We start from the raw sequence: 22,760 nt of genomic DNA, 5'->3' as shown, positions 1-22,760 counted from the left end.
TAGCGCGGTTTGTCTTTATCCTCCTCCTGTCCTGTCCTCCTCCCTGTTGTTATGAGAGGCGCGCAGGTTCCCCGTCAACCCTCCTGAAGGCTTCCCCAAATTTCACACTACCGTTACCAGCTCTGAGGAAGGCATTTTTATTTTATTGTTTTAATTTCGGAGTGCATTACGTACTTGGAATGCGGTTTGGGTATTGTATTGTTAGCTAAGAGAGGCATGTTTCGGCGCTCGAGCGTGCACACTTACCTTATCATGTCGATATGTGAGGCTAATTAATGCTAAACTGGTTAGGGTTTGTCGTTTTTGCATTTTGCGTTAAACGTTGGGGTTAACTGACAGGACAGCCAAAGCACAGATTAAATAATGGGATTGCCTGCTCTGGAGTTCAGCGACTGCTACTTGGACAGCCCGCAGTTCCGAGAGCGGTTAAAGTCCCACGAACTGGAACTGGACAAGACCAACAAGTTCATCAAGGAGCTTATCAAGGACGGGAAAAACCTCGTCCAGACTCTCAAAAGTAAGAGCACTCCTGTTTCTTTACATGTCTTTTTGTTGACAAACATGCCCTAGCATTAGTAAACATGCCTGGGTGGTTTGTCCGGTGGTTTCCTGCTACAGCATTTCCTACAGCTCCAGTAATCTCTTATTCATACACCACGTGAACAACGTGTGTAGAATTGTGTTGTCTTAGATTGTGTGGTATTCTTCAATTCAATTTCTTTAAACACTTTATTCTGGTCAGGGTCAAAGTGGGTCCACTGACAACCAGAAACGCTTATGCGCATGGCTTGTATATACCATGGACAGGGCCCTGGTGCATCCAAAGTAACAGACAGTCAGTCATAGACTTAATCACTTAACCTTCTAACAAACAATGGCCAGAGGCATGGATTCTTAGGATTCATTTTAATATACAACACCCACACTATTACATCTGACTTTTCATGGTACTGTATTTTGGGTAACATTACATGTAAGCGCAGTTATAACTATGTTGTTACCTGAATTTATAAATGCGTTTATAAATGTGTGGTGCTTTTTCCAGTTATTCAAGTAGAAAACACACCAACATTTGCATTTTTATATCTTTATTAAAGACATTGGTTAATAGCATACTCCAGGCTAGGAGAAATTATTTTAAAATGTGCTAAAATGTCTCTGCAGGTCAGGTGTTTAATTAATAGGATAATTTATAATTTATTTATTAGGTTTTTAACCTCATGTTTTACAGGGACTGGTAATTACTGGTCACACAAGTTTAATCATTTCCAGTCTTTAATGTCAAACACAGTCATGTACAATCTTGTACCTCTAATTCACCTCACTTGCATGTCTTTGGACTGTGGGAGGAAACCCACGCAGACACAGAGAGAACATGCAAACCCCACACATAAAGGACCCGGACCGCTCCACCTGGAAATCGAACCTAGTGCTACCCATCGTTCCACCGTGCCACCCAATTAATAGGATGACATTGAGGGTGTAGATTGAAGGTGTTTGATAAAAAAGCACAGAAATTTGTGTCAGCTGTCATGCTAATAATGAGCAATTACCAATTCTGTCTTTCCTGATGACATTGTCACTCATTATGTTGTATTATATTTACATGAGGATGTTAAAACATTTATATTTGATTTAAAACACCTATATATCGCTTTATTTGAACCGAAAGTGAAAGTATACATCACTTCACACATATAAGCTTAAACCACTGATTTGAGACTCACATGCACTGCCGTTTTAATCTGAGCAAAATTCTAACTTTTTTATGCACATATATGATTTAAATCATAACTGACAGAACTATTACATGTTGCAATTACAAACGAAAGCTGTTTTGCATCAGTCTGAAGTCTGCATGGAGGCTGCATGTTCTCTCTCTGCACATGTGGATCTGTGTAATTATTGAAATGATGTGGATATTTTGCATCAGGTCTTTACATAAAGGCAGAACTCTGCTGTTAATTTATATTAACTACTGTACACTAATGTTTAGTTTATGACTGCATCTCTATTAATTTTGATTTGCATGTTAAGTCAGCACTTGTAATGACATGTTTGATACTGTCTGCCTTTTAAAATCTACAGTTGAGGATGCTGAACTGATTCTGCTTACTGTGTTTATGTGCATCTTACTGTTCTTCAGTACTGCCACTTTCACTACATTACAATGTTTTTTATTAAATAAGGGTGGCATGGTGGCTCGGTGGGTAGCACTGTTGCCTCTCAGCAAGCACAGGTTCAATTCTCAGGTGGAGCAGTCCGGGTCCTTTCTGTATGGTGTTTGCATGTTCTCCCCGTGTCTGCGTGGGTTTCTTCTGGGTACATGTACAAGGCATGCAAGTGAGGCAAGTGTTTGACATTAAACTTGAACTCATGAATCTTGTGTAACCAGTAATTACCTGCCCTGTCATGAATGTAACCAAAGTGTGTAAAACATGACATTAAAATCCTAATAAATAATAATAAACATTTTCATTAAATAAATATAAAGACTTGTTGATATGAAACCCGGTGATGTGTTTTGTATTTTAATGGGATGCTGTAAGCTTGTCGATTAGTAGTTAAAAGAAATTGGCAAACTTTGCATTCGTATTATGTTTACAATAAACAATGTTTTAAAGGAACAGCAGTGATTGTTTACACAATAAAACAGTAATATAAACATATTTTAAAGACCCTAAGCAAAAAAGAGTATAAATAAAGTAATATGATATTGATATTACACAAAATTTCTTGTGCATGGTCAAATGTCGGTCCTGTTATAAATCTGTCATTACTATAACAGGTAGCTTGAGTACAAAACACCCATATCATAGCTGAAAATGCTGTTTTGAAACAGCATTGAATTTGGAAACTGCTAAACTTTATAATGTGAACATGCGAACGTACTGCCCTGTGATGCACTGACCTATTCAGGGAGTTTCTTACCTTTCGCCCAGTGAATGGTACCCACCACGACCCTGAATAAAGCAGTGAATGAATGCAGTAAAACAGGCAATGAATGAATAAGTGAACAAATAAATGTTAACTTACATGTGCTGGTAACTTGCTTAGGCTTATTAACATTGGCCACTAACTATTTAATGCATGTCGACGTCAAAGGCATTTACAACACAAATTACCGTCAGTGAATCTGGTTGGAAAATGAATTCTGATCAAATATGATCTAGGAATTATCAGCAGATACTAGAATCTGTTTTGTTCCAGTTGTTTTGTTTTCTAAATAAATAACTTGTGCTAAATCTAACATCTTGACCATACAGTTTTTCGTGATGTTTTAACACCATTTAATTTAAGCAAATGGTGCATATGATGGTACATATTATATTTAGGAAATTTTGCATTCCATTGTTTGTTCCACCTTCTGCAGAATTTAAGCTCCAGCAATATTCTCCTAAATGACTTATGTTCATGCACATAATAATAACTGTGGTCACATTTCATGAAAATATTTTGTGTTTGTTTGGGCTTCAGGTGTTTCGAATTGTGTCTGCTAAGGCCAGTTTGCCTTAGTAACTCTATTTAGTTATCCACACCGGCTAAAATTTCCACTTTACTCTCCACCACCTTCCAAAGCAAACAGTCCCAGCACAAATTCTTGAGCCTACCTCGACTAAAATTATAACGTGTTATATGTGTTTGTAGTGTTATATGTGTATGTACTTAAATATAAGTTATATATACTTTATATAACTGTGAACAGGTTATTAGAAGGACTACAAGGATTTTTGGCTTACTAAGCATTATGAATGAAATGCTTTCATGTATAATAGGCCTACATCCTTAGGTTGGTAATGTTCTATTATTTGTGGGGATGGTAATGGTGAATTGATATAATCAGTAATTAATATACCAATAATCAATGAATATATTGTTGTTTAAGCTGCCAGTTAAAAGGCCATTAAATTTTTATAAAGGAGGTGAAATTGAGAGAGGAACTGCACACACACGCACACACAAATCTAACCTTTAATGCTCATGTGGCAGCTTCATTCACACATTTACCACAGCTCTGGTGTTACAGTAAATAATGTACCATGCTTACAGATGTTTCCCCCCAGTGCTACAACTCAAACAAGGAAATGTTTTTCTTGTATTTATATAATTTTAGTTACAACAAAACTGTTAAGCATTAAAATCTTAAATGGAAAAACTGTAAAGCTTTTTCACATCAGTATGGAGCAGCTGCTAAAAATGCAAAATGCAAAAAGTCAGCACCTGTGAATTAGTATGTTGTATGTATATATATTGTGCATCATAACCTAGATAATTTTTTGTAAGTGCAACCTTACAGCATTAGCAGATGGTTTGCTTCTGACTTGGTGTAAAAGCTAGTTTAGAACGCTGAAATACACTGATCAGCCATAACATTATAACCACCTCCTTGTTTTCACACTCACTGTCCATTTTATCAGCTCCGCTTACCATATAGGAGCACTTTGTAGTTCTACAATTACTGACTGTAGTCCATCTATTTCTCTACATACTTTTTTTAGCCTGCTTTCACCCTGTTTTTTAATGGTCAGAACCCCCACAGGACCACCACAGACCAGGTATTATTTGGGTGGTGGATCATTCTCAGCACTGCAGTGACATGGTGGTGGATGAGTGGATCAGACACAGCAGCGCTGCTGGAGTTTTTAAATACCATGTCCAATCACTGTCAACTCCTAGTTGGTCCACCTTGTAGATGTAAAGTCAGAGATGATCGCTCATCTATTGCTGCTGTTTGAGTTGGTCATCTTCTAGACCTTCATCAGTAATCACAGGACACTGATCACGGGGCGCTGTTGGCTGGATATTTTTGGTTGGTGGACTATTCTCAGTCCAGCAGTGACAGTGAGGTGTTTAAAAACTCAATCAGCGCTGCTGTGTCTGATCCACTCATACCAGCACAACACACACTAACACACTACCACCATGTCAGTGTCACTGCAGTGCTGAGAATCATCCACCACCTAAATAATACCTGCTCTGTGGTGGTCCTGTGGCGGTCCTGACCATTGAAGAACAGCATGAAAGGGGGCTAACAAAGCATGCAGAGAAACAGATGGACTACAGTCAGTAATTGTAGAACTACAAAGTGCTTCTATATGGTAAGTGGAGCTGATAAAATGGACAGTGAGTGTACTTAGATTTTTTTTAATGGCAAAGCTACTATTTCATACACACGTTATAGTACTGTGTGTGTGGATTGAGACCTTTTATGTGGAAGCTAAAACATCATCTTCTCAGCTTTGTGTGCAGCCCAACACAGAGAGTTGATAGTATCACACCCAAATATTTAGAGTTATTGCTTGATTTGGATTATTTACTTGACAGTTTATTTGTTATCACCTTTACAGTTATTTATTGATTAAATATTTGTTTATAAAGTGAAGCACGCTGCCCAATCGAGGATGTTTTCGCTTAAAATGTTTTCCCCTAAAGGTTGCCAGATTTTTGACAGTGTTGGATCCATAATACAGACTTTGCTGTTTACAGAGGTTCAGACGTTGACTAACAACTTGATTGTGAAGCACTATGATCTAAAGATGTCAAAAGAAGCTGTAATGCAACTGCACCGTAAGCAGTTGTAAGTCACTTTGTATAAGAGTGTCGTCTGAATGTCGTAAATGTATGTATTTGAGATTAGTGCAGTTGTGTGCACATTATTTGAATTGCATTGCCTCACATTTTACTTGAAACATCTTCCCACATGCCTGATTTTGATAGGATTTTATAAGTCTGGTTAAAGGCTAACCATCGACTAATAACAGTTGGATTTTGGTTAAAAGAAACAGAAAATTGGCATTACCTCTTCCTTTCTGCTAAATTGGCAACAAGTTCATTAAAAATTGTGCAACATGACTCTACAGCAATACTGCTACACTTTAAGTACAAACCTCTGTCATTTGGAGCGTCCATTCTCTCAGCTAAGCACTAGCTTCTGTGTTAACGATGCCTAATTGTACAGAATGTACACATCAACAACCATTGCAGGCGTGCATGTAAACACACAATCAACCTGCTATTTTACCACACAATGAAAAGCTCTGGTCCTCAGTTTTAGCCCTGAGCTGTAGTCATTATGCTCAGATTTAAAACTGTGGCCCTGTAATTTTACTCCAGTTAGTTTGCTTGTGTATTTTATATTTCAGCTGACATTGAAGGTCATATGATAAAGTAAAAACAAACTTACTGAGTTGTTTTGGAAATTCTGCTCGTGACTAGTTTATATTTTCTTATACACTGTATATATTACATAAATATAGAAAAAATATTGCCCCGCTTCATGGTTGCCTCTGTTATTGTTTTATCTTGGATCAGAAAACTTGATTAAAACACATCACAAAGTTATCCAACTTCCTCATAATTGCCCCTAAATCTAATAACTGGCACCACATTTAGCGGCAATCACTGTAGCTAAATACTTTCTATAATATGACAGAGATGTTCACAAGTCACAAAATACGAGTTCGAGTCAAGTCACGAGGTTTAGGCTAGAGTCCGAGTCATGTCACGAGTCTTTAGGCTAGAGTCAAGACATGAGTCAATATATACACAAAACATATATTGGAAATGTAGCATAGAAATAAACAAATAATATGTAAGTTCAGATAAAAAACAACAGATTAGCAACTGTATTTTGCTGTTTTACATAGTGCCTTTACTTTCCTAGGTACCAGTTAAAAGCTTAAACTGATACGTTTTGTTTCCATTGCAATACAAAAGCGCGCGAAAAATCATGGCACAGCGGGCGAAATCCAAAATACAGCAAAAACACTGCTTACCTTAGCTTATGTTCTTCCAGATGCTATTGTGTGTCCCATTAGGAATATAATCCATTATTTTGTAAATGTGCTTATAATTAAAAAACCTCCAAACTTTTCCTGGTTGTGAAGTAAAACATCATCTGTGTGACGCAAACTAAATAAATGCAAATAACAGCATTTGTTACTAAAAATTAAAATGAGACGGTCTGACTGGTTCAGAAAGCGGTCTTTCATCCATTAGCACCAATTCTGTAGGAGTGTTTCATTCACCCCAGCTGTTCCAGTGAAGTGCACTATGTAGGGTATTCCACCATTTTAAGTGAGATTCCAATCCAAAGGAGGATTAGGGAGTGACGCTTCATCACTACACCGGAAGCTGACTGGAACATTTACCCATATATATATACTGTCACATGTAACAAATGTTAACACATGCTGACTTTTGTTGTCTACAAGTCATTTGAAACGAGTCCGAGTCGAGTCTGAAGTTGCTGTGTGTGCAGACCCCATCTCTGTAATCTCTTGTCCTTTTGGCTAACCAAATTAGACCTTAGTTTTACAGATAACTGACAGAGTTTTTCCTTTAATTGTTTCCTCAATAGCGGCAAGTCATCCAGGTCCTGAGACAGCACAGCACCCACACACCATGTTCAAGTGTTGCTGTCATGTTCTTTTAATAAACAGATGTTTGCTTTCTGCTTGTTGTCTGCATGTAGCACTGATGTTTCTCTTAGAGATTTTTAGCACTGACATCCTTGCTACCCTCATATAAATCTAATTTTTTGTGTTGTGGACTCATGGACACTGACCTTAGCTGAGGCTACAAATAAATACATGTGTTTGAGGATCTTTGGGACTTCTGTGGAAGTTAAATATCTGATCCCTTAAATAATTTAAAGCAAGATGGTCATTCTTTGATAGATTTCCCAATGTTCTAAGTTTCTCCAGTGCTGTCCAGTCTTTTGCATATGGGCCCAGTTTCAGTTTGGTGTTGAGTCTGTATCTGTAATCCCCAACAGCATGTCACACTTTTTAAAATCTAGAACAGCAGCATACTAAAATATCTGTAACAGATGTACTGAACAAGTACAGAGAGTAAGGCTCAGTCTGGCTCTTTTATTTTTGATAAAATGTGCGACTTTACAAGCAGAGGATTTTTGACTACATGGTAGTTACAGTGTATCACAAAAGTGAGTACACCCCTCACATTTCTGCAGATATTTAAGTATATCTTTTCATGGGACAACACTGACAAAATGACACTTTGACACAATGAAAAGTAGTCTGTGTGCAGCTTATATAACAGTGTAAATTTATTCTTCCCTCAAAATAACTCAATATACAGCCATTAATGTCTAAACCACCGGCAACAAAAGTGAGTACACCCCTAAGAGACTACACCCCTAAATGTCCAAATTGAGCACTGCTTGTCATTTTCCCTCCAAAATGTCATGTGATTTGTTAGTGTTACTAGGTCTCATATGTGCATAGGGAGCAGGTGTGTTCAATTTAGTAGTACAGCTCTCACACTCTCTCATACTGGTCACTGAAAGTTCCAACATGGCACCTCATGGCAAAGAACTCTCTGAGGATCTTAAAAGACGAATTGTTGCGCTACATGAAGATGGCCAAGGCTACAAGAAGATTGCCAACACCCTGAAACTGAGCTGCAGCACAGTGGCCAAGATCATCCAGCGTTTTAAAAGAGCAGGGTCCACTCAGAACAGACCTCGCGTTGGTCGTCCAAAGAAGCTGAGTGCACGTGCTCAGCGTCACATCCAACTGCTGTCTTTGAAAGATAGGTGCAGGAGTGCTGTCAGCATTGCTGCAGAGATTGAAAAGGTGGGGGGTCAGCCTGTCAGTGCTCAGACCATACGCCGCACACTACATCAAATTGGTCTGCATGGCTGTCACCCCAGAAGGAAGCCTCTTCTGAAGTCTCTACACAAGAAAGCCCGCAAACAGTTTGCTGAAGACATGTCAACAAAGGACATGGATTACTGGAACCATGTCCTATGGTCTGATGAGACCAAGATTAATTTGTTTGGTTCAGATGGTCTCAAGCATGTGTGGCGGCAATCACGTGAGGAGTACAAAGATAAGTGTGTCATGCCTACAGTCAAGCATGGTGGTGGGAATGCCATGGTCTGGGGCTGCATGAGTGCAGCAGGTGTTGGGGAGTTACATTTCATTGAGGGACACATGAACTCCAATATGTACTGTGAAATACTGAAGCAGAGCATGATCCCCTCCCTCCGGAAACTGGGTCGCAGGGCAGTGTTCCAGCATGATAATGACCCCAAACACACCTCTAAGATGACCACTGCTTTATTGAAGAGGCTGAGGGTAAAGGTGATGGACTGGCCAAGCATGTCTCCAGACCTAAACCCAATAGAACATCTTTGGGGCATCCTCAAGCGGAAGGTGGAGGAGCGCAAAGTCTCGAATATCCGCCAGCTCCGTGATGTCGTCATGGAGGAGTGGAAAAGCATTCCAGTGGCAACCTGTGAAGCTCTGGTAAACTCCATGCCCAGGAGAGTTAAGGCAGTTCTGGGAAATAATGGTGGCCACACAAAATATTGACACTTCAGGAACTTTCACTAAGGGGTGTACTCACTTTTGTTGCCGGTGGTTTAGACATTAATGGCTGTATATTGAGTTATTTTGAGGGAAGAATAAATTTACACTGTTATATAAGCTGCACACAGACTACTTTTCATTGTGTCAAAGTGTCATTTTGTCAGTGTTGTCCCATGAAAAGATATACTTAAATATCTGCAGAAATTTGAGGGGTGTACTCACTTTTGTGATACACTGTACATGTACATACATCAGGAAGTCTCGGCCATTTCTCTCCATGGAAGCCACTCAAATTCTTGTCCACTCACTTGTAATCTCACAACTGGACTACTGCAACTCCCTCCTGGCAGGTGCTCCTATGTCCACTATTAAACCCCTGCAACTCATTCAAAATGCAGCTGCTCACCTGGTTTTTAACCAACCTAAACACTGCCACATCACCCCACTGCTGCGTTCTCTTCACTGGCTTCCTGTAGCTGCACGCATTCAGTGTAAAACACTGATGCTCGCCTACAAAGCCAAACATGGACCAGCCCCAAGTTACCTTCAAGGTCTAATCAAACCCCGCTCTGTACCACGCAACCTTTCAGCCACTAGTCTCACTTGACTTGATCCTCCACCCAGGACTCGAGGAAGACAAGCATCAGGGCTTTTCTCTGTACTTGCACCTGATGCCAAGTTCACACTACATGACTTTCCAAGTCGTCAGGTCGCTGTACAGTTCACACTACACGACTGGATCTCTTGTAATCGGTAGTCTTTCAAGTCAGTGTGGCTTTCACACTACACAACTGGATCTCTTGTAATCGGGAGTCTTTCAAGTCAGTGTGGCTTTCACACTACACAACTGGATCTCTCGTAATCGGGAGTCTCTCTACACGACTGATCGGCGATAGGGGGTTTCACACTACACCATCTATCACCAACTGGGATCGCAGGCAAGCTTCTCTGGTCTCCCAAACTACGTTCTGTCATGAAAACAAACGCGAGAAGTGAGTTTAATGATACCACGTCCAAAAATGCACGTCAACAAGTAGCGAGCGATCAGAGTTGTTTGTGCGCTGATGTGCAGCGTAAAATCAAAGAGAAAAATAAATGAATCCGAGTGGATTTGGCAACGCGACCAGCAGAGATTGTTCTGTAGCAAGTTGGAGGTTAATAAATATTTTTTTGTAATCTAGTGTTGGTATTATGGTTTGGCGTGGACGATAAGTTCACAAATATTGTAAAGCTTGTGTGTGTGCTGATGTATTCTGATAGAAACTATATTATCCCCCTCACCACACTCATTGCCAGTCGCAACCGACTGATCCAGATATTCAACATGCTAGATTTCTCTCCTCAGTCACACATAGCGATTGAGAGCCGAGTTTGGATCACCGAGCGAACGCTGAGTTGCTCCTGAGATGCCACATCTAGCGGCGACCAGTCGGCGAGCGAAAATCAGGGCAAAAATCATGTAGTGTGATCTAGGCATAAGCGGTGGAATGAACTTCCTCTGTCCAAACATCTGAGTCTCTTGCTGTCTTCAAAAAACGATAAAAAAACCCACACCTCTTTACTAAACACTTAATCTCACATGCACTTACTTACTAATGCTCTTATTCATTTCCTGCACAAAAAACAAACACCTTTGGTTCTAACAGAGTTTCAGCACATTTGTGTTCTTGAACTGTTGTCTACTTAAACTAGAGTAAGGTAATGTTTACTATGGAAGCACTTCTGTACGTCGCTCTGGATAAGAGCGTCTGCTAAATGCAGAAAATGTAAATGGTATTTCTTTGGAATGCAAATTGTTGACGAGAACTTGAAGGTTACTTTCTGTTCCTGTGTTCTCAGTAGCAGAATGAGCAAGTAGACCGGAACTAGCAAGTCAGTGTTAAAAAATAAAACCTTTAACATGTGATGTCTTGCTGTCAGGGTTAATGTCTTAAGTCATTTTTTTTTTAATTTAGGTTCGACCTTGGGCTGTTTTCTTCACAACTGACAGGTTTGTGTAGTTCAGCTGCCTCGTTCAAAGGGGCAAGACACAACCTGTTCATTACTTGTCACAATTCCATGCAAACTTTCTCCCTGTAGATGATAAATCCTTCAGCACATTACTGCAGCTCATAGTGATAATGGCGTGATGAATCTGTGTCATTTTACAAAACAGATTCCCCGACTACTGTCGGCTTTCCTGTAAATGATAACTAGAATCTAGAACCTAATCATACTTACAGAATCTCCTTATTTTCTTATTTGTTCTTTCTCGTCTCAGTTGGAGTTGTTCTCTACTACTTACACTTTCACGGCTCTGAGGTCTGACCCGTGCCATTTGCTTATGGCAAACTCAGAAATCCCTGCAACCCCCTGCCTCATTGTGGTGCTCCCCGAGTTTGTTGTGAATGGTTGTCCCAATTTACTCAGCCTTTCCTGTCACTTGCTTTGATAAATAGACTCCCTGTGGATTCCAAAGTGTCACCAAGTGAGCAAGCAATGCTTTTAAGAAGCAGCTATTGATTCAAACACTAGATGTTTTAGTAGTTTTTATACAACCCCAAATCAGTAAAAGTTGGGACAGCATGGAAACTACAAATAATTAAAAAAAAAACCCACAGAGTTTCTTACATTTACTTTGACTTTTATTTGATTGCAGACAGGATGAACCTGAGATATTTCATGTTTTGTCTGCTCAACTTCATTTCATTTATTAATAAACATCCATTCCTGCATTTCAGGCCTGCAACACATTCCAAAAGTTGGGACAGTAAAGCATTTACCACTTTGTAATGTTGCCATTCCTGTTCACCACACTTAAGAGACATTTTTGCACTGAGGATACCAAGCGATTTAGTGTTTCAGGTTTTATATTGTCCTGTTCTTCCTGCAAACACGTCTTAAGATGGGCAACAGTACAGGGTTGGCATTGTCGCATTTTTCGTTTCAAAATTTATCCACACATTCTCTATTGGAATGGAGGTATACGCCAATCAGGCATAACATTATGATCACCTTCCTAATATTGTGTTGGTCCCCCTTTTGCTGCCCCATACACAACAAACTGTGATGCACTGTGTATTCTGACACCTTTCTATCAGAACCAGCATTAACCTCTTCAGCAATTTGAGCTACAGTAGCTCGTCTGTTGGATCGGACCACTCAGGCCAGCCTTCGCTCCCCATGTGCATCAATTAGCTTTGGCCGCCCATGACCCTGTCGCCGGTTTACCACTGTTCCTTCGTTGGACCACTTTTGATAGATACTGACCACTGCAGACCGGGAACACCCCACAAGAGCTGCAGTTTTGGAGATGCTCTGACCCAGTCGTCTAGCCATCACAATTTGGCCCTTGTCAAACTCGCTCAAATCCTCATGCTCGCCCATTTTTCTAACACATCAACTTTGAGGATAAAATGTTCACTTGCTGCCTAATATATCTCACCCACAACAGGTGCCGTGATGAAGAGATAATCAGTGTTATTCACTTCACCTGTTATGCCTGGTCGGTGTATTAACAAATGAAATGAAGTTAAGCAGACAAAACATGAAATATCTTGAGTTCAAACTGTCTACAATCAAATAAAAGTCAAAGTAAATGTAAGGAACACTGCATTTTTAATTTATTTGCATTTTCCATACTGTCCTAACTTTTTCTTTGGAGTTGTATATTGATCACATGACTTGCAGATTATTATATCATCATAATGAACTAAACTTTAATCCTAAACACCTACGCTTCTATTTAATTTCTAGAAATTAACACATCTGTCAGCACTGTTTCTCTTTGTGTAATAAACAGTTTATAGCTGTCACAGTTTATCTAGTGAATCATGGTTCAGCCACAGTTTAGCTGTGGTTTGTGTTGATTTTCAGGCTGTATTGTGTATAGTTTGCACTAGGGATGCACCAATACAAAGTACGTCAATACCGGCCTGCAATACTATTAGTATCAGATTGAGTTTAATCTAATCTGATCAAATTCACTGCTGTATTGTATTCCATAAACAACATTATCTATATGGTTTTGCAGAACAGGTATAGAGTAAAAACCTGTGGTAAACTGTGGCCAGCCAGAATGTTGTTGTTCAGAGTAAAATGTCTGGATATGGTTATAAACCGCATTCCCAAAAAACTCCATGTCTCTACTAAATGGTCGTTTTTCTATTGTATTCATGTGTTTACTTATTTATGTACATTTTTAAACTAATAAAATCCATGTGTAACACTTCACTCACACTTCAAAGTTCTTTTTCTTTGATGCATTTCATTGATGCATGAGGTTGAAGACAGTGCAAATACAGTGATTCTTTTGACATTACAATACCCAGCTACATCGTGTATACTTTAAGTAAAAGAATGGAATCTGAACATTAGGCAACATAAACTGGTACAATATGGGTATAGAAGTATAGCAGGCATATGGGCCAAATGTCACGCATTCTACATTCCATACTGTTTTGAATTGCGAAACAGCAAGAACCACATTGTATTATAGTTGTAGCTCTTTACTGCAGGGTGAAATACTGTAAATAGTTGTAGTTGTGCAGCTTAATGCCTGGCTCACACTACAGGATAATTGCTGCAATTTTGAGGCCGATTCACCTCTCCTGACTAAAAAACACCAGGTGTCCCAATTTAAGACTGACTGAACCATTATCTTCTCGTATGCTTATGTCTGTTGGGATCTGTATAATTCAAACGTAAGCTTTTCTATCTAAAAGTTCAGTCGGGCCACTCCTATGTAATACAATGAACATTTTTGCATTTTATGTTCTTCAACCTAAAGTAAGGGTCAAGGCGGGTTTGTTCTCACCTGGAAACAATTGACACAAGGCAGGAAAACCCTGGACCGGGCGCCAAGCCATCGCAGGGCTTTGGTCATCCCCTCTCAGACAAAGCAAATTATGTCTGTGTAGCCGATAGCACCGCTGAGATTCAAACCTGGGTCTCAGCGATGGTGGGCTAGCAGAATAGAGCGCTGCGCCAAGATTAAACATGTTCAACATGTGTGACAACATCAAGTGTGTGGTGAAATGCAGACTGGTCTGTGTATAAACATATATTTTTTAAGCATTTTTCTCCCCATTTTCCTCCCGATTTAGCGCACTCAATTTGTCTTCCGCTGCTGAAGGATACCCGATTGCATCTGAGGAGAGCACGTCGCTCTACAAGCCTCTTCAGACACGTGCACAGCCCTCTTCTGCATAGGCGTGTACACAGCATAAAGCTGTGTTGTGCATAAAGCTACAGGTCTTTTACGTTTAAGGGAGCACACTATTCTCTCTATATTCTTTTGCTGCTTCTGATGGTGCCTTAGCCAATCAATAAGAGTCATTGTTCTTTGACATTACATTTATTCGATCTTTTTCTTATTGTTACAGGTCTATTACCTTTGTTTGCTTGCTCTTATAGAAAGCATAGATTGACCCACTGTAGTCTTCAGGGCTCTAGACTAACTTTTTGCACTGGTTGCACTGGTGCACCTAACTTTTTTTCTTAAAAAAATCATCGCATCGCATTTAACACCTCAGTTTTACAGGTTCACTTTTTTTTTTTAATCGCTGTCCATAAAGGCAATGTTGACTTGTAAATGATTAACTAACAAGCTGGTCAACATAAAGTTCTTTATTTGAAGCACAATTCTACAAGAAAGGTAACTTACTGAAAAAGTGTTGGTGCTTAAGGTGCTTCACTGAGCTGAAATTTAAACTCAAGATAAATGAAATAAAAAGAAAATCTAAATTAAAAGTGCAAGTGTTTTAAGGGCTTCAAACTGCACATCTCATTTAATGATAAGAATATTACATATAATTAATGCAGTAACGAGACGCATATTATTGACATAGGCTACATGACATGACATTATTAAATTTTGAGTCAGTTTGCCGCTGATATTTTTAAAGTGCCTTAAAAAAAGATGAACTGTGTGATATGACGTGGTAAAAGTAACCCGGACAGAACGAACAATGCTTAACATGAAATATAAACACCACACGTGAAGTAAATCCAGCTAAACACAGATACATGTGGAGCTGTTAGACTGGATTTTATGGTTATTTCACACAGATGTTTGTTTGTATCGTGGAACTTTAATGATGTTTTATCTCTCGAGTCGAGCGCTGAGCAAATCGCTTATTTACGTCGAGAGTCGCGGTGAAAGCGAAGCAAAACTCTTCTCACGTCAGTGAACTAAAGAAAACAACAACTGAGACAAACACGTCACGTCTTCTAATCACCGATATTTGATTGATGTTTTTACATAAAAACCAACATCTGTAACAGCAGCACAGATGCTCACACACATTCTAAACACTTCGCCATGATATTACTACACTTAACTTTCGCTGTGTAACGCCCACCGTTGAAGACGCTGGTCCCGCCCTTCACTATCTCTGATTGGTTTAGACATATAGATAAGATTAGATATGGGCCTAATGTGTGTCTGTTGTTGCACCGGAGACTTTCAGAGTCACAGAGACTTTATTTTTCCCCTCGAACAGCTGGTCGCACCGGTGCGACCTCAGATATTTTTCAGTCGCACCATTGAGAAATTAGGTCGCATGTGCGACCAAATTGGTCGCACTCTAGAGCCCTGGTCTTGACTGCAAATGTCAGGAGCTGCAGCGCTTATCAGCACTAATTTGCCACACCTGACTTTGACCTTATATAAGAAAAACAGACGCTGAGTTGTTGATCTTGTATTACCCAGATGGTAAGGTAGACGGCCATTGCTGTGTACTACCACATTGAAAATTACTAGCACAATTTGAGAAAGATCTCGAGATTTAGAATAACCTTTTTTTCTCTGCTTCTATGTGAATGTGAATTAGTTGACTCCTTTTTTTTCAAAATTGAGTCACGCAAAGTGATTCAGTGATTCATCTTCACTGAATCACGGTTCTCTTTATTTTTGTTTGTTCGGATGACGGAGAAGCACAGATCTGCAATTATTCTTAGCATTCTGGTGGACCGAGTGGCTGGTTTGCTGGGTTTAGTTGTGATCTAGCTTAGGTCTCCCACCTCCTTAGCTTTAGTTAGCTTTTGGGTTTGGCCTGGTACAAACATTTACAAAACCCCCCTTACCTAACCTTTCTAATGTCTTAAATGGTCTTTTTTGTTATAAATACAAGTATATTTTCCCTTAAATTTTAAGTGATAGAATAGACATTACTGTAATAAACAATAATAAACAACAATACACAGTAGTACTGTACATAAAAAACACTTTTCAGTACTGTACGTCTGCTGTACCATACACCATAATAAATTTCCTTCTTTTTTTTCCAATAGTAATAGATTTTTTTATTTTCTCACCACTACGCTTTCTCTGCACCTTCTTTGGGGCCATTTTGATATTGAATTTTACAACATATAAAGAAAACACCGGAAAAACACTGTCCGCTGTCCGAGTGTTTGCTCACTGTATACATATACAGTGTATCACAAAAGTGAGTACACCCCTCACATTTCTGCAAATATTTCATTATATCTTTTCATGGGAAAACACTATAGACATGAAACTTGGATATAACTTAGAGTAGTCAGTATACAGCTTGTATAGCAGTGTAGATTTACTGTCTTCTGAAAATAACTCAACACACAGCCATTAATGTCTAAATAGCTGGCAACATAAGTGAGTACACCCCACAGTGAACATGTCCAAATTGTGCCCAAATGTGTCGTTGTCCCTCCCTGGTGTCATGTGTCAAGGTCCCAGGTGTAAATGGGGAGCAGGGCTGTTAAATTTGGTGTTTTGGGTACAATTCTCTCATACTGGCCACTGGATATTCAACATGGCACCTCATGGCAAAGAACTCTCTGAGGATGTGAGAAATAGTATTGTTGCTCTCCACAAAGATGGCCTGGGCTATAAGAAGATTGCTAACACCCTGAAACTGAGCTACAGCATGGTGGCCAAGGTCATACAGCGGTTTTCCAGGACAGGTTCCACTCGGAACAGGCTTCGCCAGGGTTGACCAAAGAAGTTGAGTCCACGTGTTCGGCGTCATATCCAGAGGTTGGCTTTAAAAAATAGACACATGAGTGCTGCCAGCATTGCTGCAGAGGTTGAAGACGTGGGAGGTCAGCCTGTCAGTGCTCAGACCATACGCCGCACACTGCATCAACTCGGTCTGCAGGGTCGTCATCCCAGAAGGAAGCTGACGCACAAGAAAGCCCGCAAACAGTTTGCTGAAGACAAGCAGTCCAAGAACATGGATTACTGGAATGCCCTGTGGTCTGACGAGACCAAGATAAACTTGTTTGGCTCAGATGGTGTCCAGCATGTGTGGCGGCGCCCTGGTGAGAAGTACCAAGACAACTGTATCTTGCCTACAGTCAAGCATGGTGGTGGTAGCATCATGGTCTTGGGCTGCATGAGTGTTGCTGGCACTGGGGAGCTGCAGTTCATTGAGGGAAACATGAATTCCAACATGTACTGTGACATTCTGAAACAGAGCATGATCCCCTCCCTTCAAAAACTGGGCCTCATGGCAGTTTTCCAACAGGATAACGACCCCAAACACAACCTCCAAGATGACAACTGCCTTGCTGAGGAAGCTGAAGGTAAAGGTGATGGACTAAACCCAATTGAGCACCTGTGGCGCATCCTCAAGTGGAAGGTGAAGGAGTTCAAGGTGTCTAACATCCACCAGCTCCGTGATGTCATCATGGAGGAGTGGAAGAGGATTCCAGTAGCAACCTGTGCAGCTCTGGTGAATTCCATGCCCAGGAGGGTTAAGGCAGTGCTGGATAATAATGGTGGTCACACAAAATATTGACACTTTGGGCACAATTTGGACATGTTCACTGTGGGGTGTACTCACTTATGTTGCCAGCCATTTAGACATTAATGGCTGTGTGTTGAGTTATTTTCAGAAGACAGTAAATCTACACTGCTATACAAGTTGTACACTGACTACTCTAACTTATATCCAAGTTTTATTTCTATAGTGTTGTCCCATGAAAAGATATAATAAAATATTTGCAGAAATGTGAGGGGTGTACTCACTTTTGTGATACACTGTATATATACAGTATATATATATATATATAGAGAGAGAGAGAGAGAGAGAGATGGTCAGAGTCAACTTGTTCGTGGCGTCTCGTGTTTCGTTCGCATGTGAATTTTGGTTCGTGTTCTGAAATTTGTTACTTAGTTCAGCTTCTGCAGTTGGCTCCATTATTAACCTGTGTTCATCCTCACCACCCTGTTTCACTTACATTCCAATCCATCTTCTTTTACTCACATTTTTCAGAGTAAAACGTGCCAACTATTTACACAGCATTGCAAACAACTGCCTGCTGGTCATGGCCATTGGAGATTTTATTGGACCTCATTTCCAGACAGTTATTCGAAGCTTTGTTTTCTGATTTCAGTCTGAAAGTGTGTGTTTTGTGAGGAGGTTAATAAATGAAGAATGGTGCCAGTACAAACTGTGGGGTCTGTAGGGTCTGTGGGGTCGAAATCTCTCAGATTATACAATTTCTGTATTGTTTACCAAGCATTACTGTGTAGCTCTTCAACATCTTACATGAGCATATCAGAAAGAAGCAAAACATATCTGTGTGGACGTGTTGCACCGGAAATTAGGGCAACCTTCTGCATAATGGTTCCTTTGGCTTTATGTTCTTAGATTCTCCTGCCTGTATACGATTTATCGTGCATGTAACATGGTGCCAGCATGAGCTAGGATTATCCTGACATATTCCTGATGAAATACTTTTAATCTTATCCAACTAAATGGAACTGTTTTAATTACTGCAGATTTGGTGGATTGGATTTTTACATAAGCATACCTGTCAGAAGCTATGCAGCTATGAAAATGAACAAAACTTTTTCTCTGGGGCCCTAAAGGGAGTTCTGGGATGCTTGAAATTGTACGTGCTTCACAGAATTACAGCTAGTGGGATTTATTATGCTTACAGTTTCATTTTTCATGTGTTTGTTTTGTGTTTATGTCTAACAAGACTAAAAGTACCAATATAATTTACATACATAGATGATATACAGAGGACCACAGAGACCACAAGTGAAAATGCATCTGTTTTATGTATTTATTTCTAATTTATGACAATAAGCAAAACAATTTGAGTAAAAGGTTGAAGCTTTTAGAATTTCTTAGCACTGGTTGTGTTCATATTTGTATCCACCTGGTCAAAGTTGTGGAGAAGACACCTAGAAAGTAAACACTGTATTCTAGAATAGAAGCATTTTCACTAGTGGTCTGAGTTACACTAGCTCAAGAACAGTGTGTAGAGAGCTTCATGGAATGGGTTTCCATGGCCATGCAGCTGCATCCAAGCCTTACATCACCAAGCGCAATGCAAAGCGTCGGATGCAGTGGTGTAAAGCACGCCGCCACTGGACTCTATAGCAGTGGAGACGTGTTCTCTGGACTGATGAATCATGCTTCTCCGTCTGGCAATCCGATGGACGAGCCTGGGTTTGTCTGACTGCATTGTGCCAAGTGTAAAGTTTGGTGGAGGGGGAATTACGGTGTGGGGTTGTTTTTCAGGAGTTGGGCTCGGCCCCCTTAGTTCCAGTGAAAGGAACTCTTAATGCTTCAGCACATCAAGAGATTTTGGACAATTTCATGCTCCCAACTTTGTGGTAACAGTTTGGGGATGGCCCCTTCCTGTTCCAACATGACTGCGCACCAGTGCACAAAGTAAGGTCCATAAGGACACGGATGAGTGAGTTTTGTGTGGAAGAACTTGACTGGCCTGCACAGAGTCCTGACCTCAACTTGATAGAACACCTTTGGGATGAATTAGAGCGGAGACTGTGAGCCAGGCCTTCTCGTCCAACATCAGTGTCTGACCTCACAAATGCGCTTCTGGAAGAATGGTCAAAAATTCCCATAAACACACTCCTAAACCTTGTGGAAAGCGTTCCCAGAAGAGTTGAAGCTGTTATAGTTGCAAAGGGTGGGCCGACATCATATTAAACCCTATGGATTAAGAATGGGACGTCACTCAAGTTCATATGCGTGTGAAGGCAGATGAGCAAATACTTTTGGCAATATAGTGTATTTGGCTCCTGTTATATTTATACAGAATTTTAGTCATTTCAGCTGATCCATGTTGCAGTAAATGCTGTAATACAGGATGCCCATCCATTGCAGGGCCCCTCAGACATAGCCAGTTATGTCCATATGTAGATACCTGACAAGCCAATAGCTCAGTTGGGGATTCAAACCCTGGGCTTAAGTTCCAGGCAGATCATTACGTTCATCACTTTGTCATTTCAGATGCCCCTGGGTAGTTTATTAAAAGTTCATTAATGCGTAGTTCACACTACACGATTTTTGCCCTGATTTTCGCTCGGCGACTGGTCGGCGCTAGATTTGCCGGCTCGGGAGCAACTCGGCGTTCACTCGGCGATCAAAACTCGGCTCTTAATCGCTATGTGTGAATTACTCAACAACTTGATCCGACCGATCGGCGACCAGATATCTGATCTGAGTTGTGGGACTGGCAGTGAGTGCTATGTCGAACAGCCAATGAGAACGCAGGATACAGCGTGAGGGGAAACGCAGGAGAGGAGTGTAAATGGGTGGGACAGGGGGATAATATAGTTTATATCAGAATACACCGGCACACACACATTTTACAGTATTTCTGACTTGATCGTTCTCTACAAAACATAACAACAAAACACCAACATTGCATTGCAAAAATATTAATTAACCTCCAACTTAGTACAGAACAATCCATACTGCTCGTGTTGCCAAATCCACTCAGATTCATTTATTTTTCTTCCTTGATTTTACGCTGCACATCAGCGCACAAACAACTTTGATCGCTCGCTACTTGTTGACGTGCATTTTTGGACGTGGTATCATTAAACCCCTCGTCACTTCTCACGTGTGTTTTTGTAAAAAAAAAAAAAAACGTAGTTCGGGAGAGCAGAGAAGCTCGCCTGTGATTTCGGTTGGTGATAGATGGTGTAGTGTGAAACCCCCTTATTCCCGATTAGTCGTGTAGTGTGAAATACACACCGACTGAAAGACTCCCGAGTGCAAAAGATTCAGTCGGGTAGTGTGAACTGTACAGCGACCCGGCAAATCAGAAAGTCGTGTAGTGTGAACCAGGCATAACTTGTGCGGGTATCTTTCCAAACAAGCATCAAAGTAGGATTTCTGAAGTGTTATTAATTTACCACATCAAGCCATTTCATGTGTTCATATTATTATATAGCCTCAGGCATGTATTTAGTCTTAATTGGGTAATGAAGCAGGCGTATAATTAAACCTAATGTTTGCTGCTTTAGAGCTGCTTTAATTATGCAGCAGCCTCCATCTGAAAAGGTATGCACATGAGTGTATGGTTTTCCAATCCAGTCCTCCACGGATGAACCAGGAAAAGGAAGCTGGGGTTCACTTGTTCAGCTTGAAGCATTAGTTTTGGAATCTCACCTCTGAACCTGGCGGTTTCTAAGTGACTAATACAAAGCAGGAATTTTCTGCAAGTCAGAAAACAAACATTCCTGAGATTCCAAAGATAGTTTACTGACAAATTTGGTTGTGAAGACATCATCGTTATGTCTTCGCCGAGCCTGACGTTTACCGCTGTTCGGCTCTAGGCAGCGTGTGTTTGGAAACACTGTGTTTTTCGTGTCATGAAGCACGAAATCGTTAGCCGAGCACCAAACATGAAAACCAAACAAGTGTCCATCCCATATTCGTCCTTGCTGTCGTGTCCTTGCAAGTCCTGAAAATATGCACAATCACCATCACACCCACACTTCCTCAATATCCCTTATGCTGTCTTCCTTGACCTGGTCATAACTTCCTGTTTTATATCATTAGTTTCCAACTGCATGAACTATTTTACAGCAACACACTCACGGTAAAACAGGAATTGGCCTTGCTATGGTGCAGTGTTTTCAACCACTCCTTAAATATTTATTAGATTTCCATTTTTGATCTACACCGATCAGCCATAACATTAAAACCACCTCCTTGTTTCTACACTCACTGTCCATGTAATCAGCTCCACTTACCATATAGGAGCACATCATTCTTTAGCTTGCTTTTACCCTGTTCTTCACTGGTCAGAACCCCCACAGGACCACCACAAAGCAGGTATTATTTAGGTGATGGATCATTCTCATCACTGCAGTGACACTGACATGGTGGTGGTGTGTTAGTGTGTGTTGTGCTGGTATGAGTAGATCAGACACAGCAGCGCTGTTGGGGTTTTTAAATACCGTGTCCACTCACTGTCCACTCTATTAGACACTCCTACCTAGTTGGTCCACCTTGTAGATGTAAAGTCAGAGACGATCGCTCATCTATTGCTGCTTTTTGACTTGGTCATCTTCTAGACCTTCATCAGTGGTCATAGGACGCTGCCCACGGAGCGCTGTTGGCTGGATATTTTTGGTTGGTGGACTATTCTCAGTCCAGCAGTGACAGTGAGGTGCTTAAAAACTCC

The 22,760-nt window shown here is 40.4% G+C and overlaps 1 protein-coding gene across 6 annotated transcripts in view; it reads left to right on the top strand.

Annotated features, from left to right (window-relative positions):
• LOC134330970 (rho GTPase-activating protein 26-like) overlaps positions 1-22,760 on the top strand; it is a 166,944-nt gene that overhangs the window by 10,816 nt on the left and 133,368 nt on the right. For 4 of the 6 annotated variants that reach the window (XM_063012288.1, XM_063012289.1, XM_063012287.1 and 1 more), the window contains exon 1: positions 62-517. The exons of the other annotated variants lie outside the window; for them this stretch is intronic. In XM_063012288.1, the coding sequence (XP_062868358.1) occupies positions 364-517 (154 nt within the window). In that variant the 5' untranslated portion in view covers positions 62-363. Of the gene's footprint in view, positions 1-61; positions 518-22,760 lie in introns of those variants that run through there. 6 annotated transcript variants of the gene reach the window in all.

The sequence above is a fragment of the Trichomycterus rosablanca genome, chromosome 16, assembly GCF_030014385.1.
Source record: "Trichomycterus rosablanca isolate fTriRos1 chromosome 16, fTriRos1.hap1, whole genome shotgun sequence".
NCBI lineage: Eukaryota > Metazoa > Chordata > Actinopteri > Siluriformes > Trichomycteridae > Trichomycterus > Trichomycterus rosablanca.
This window is presented reverse-complemented; position numbering and strand designations above follow the sequence as displayed.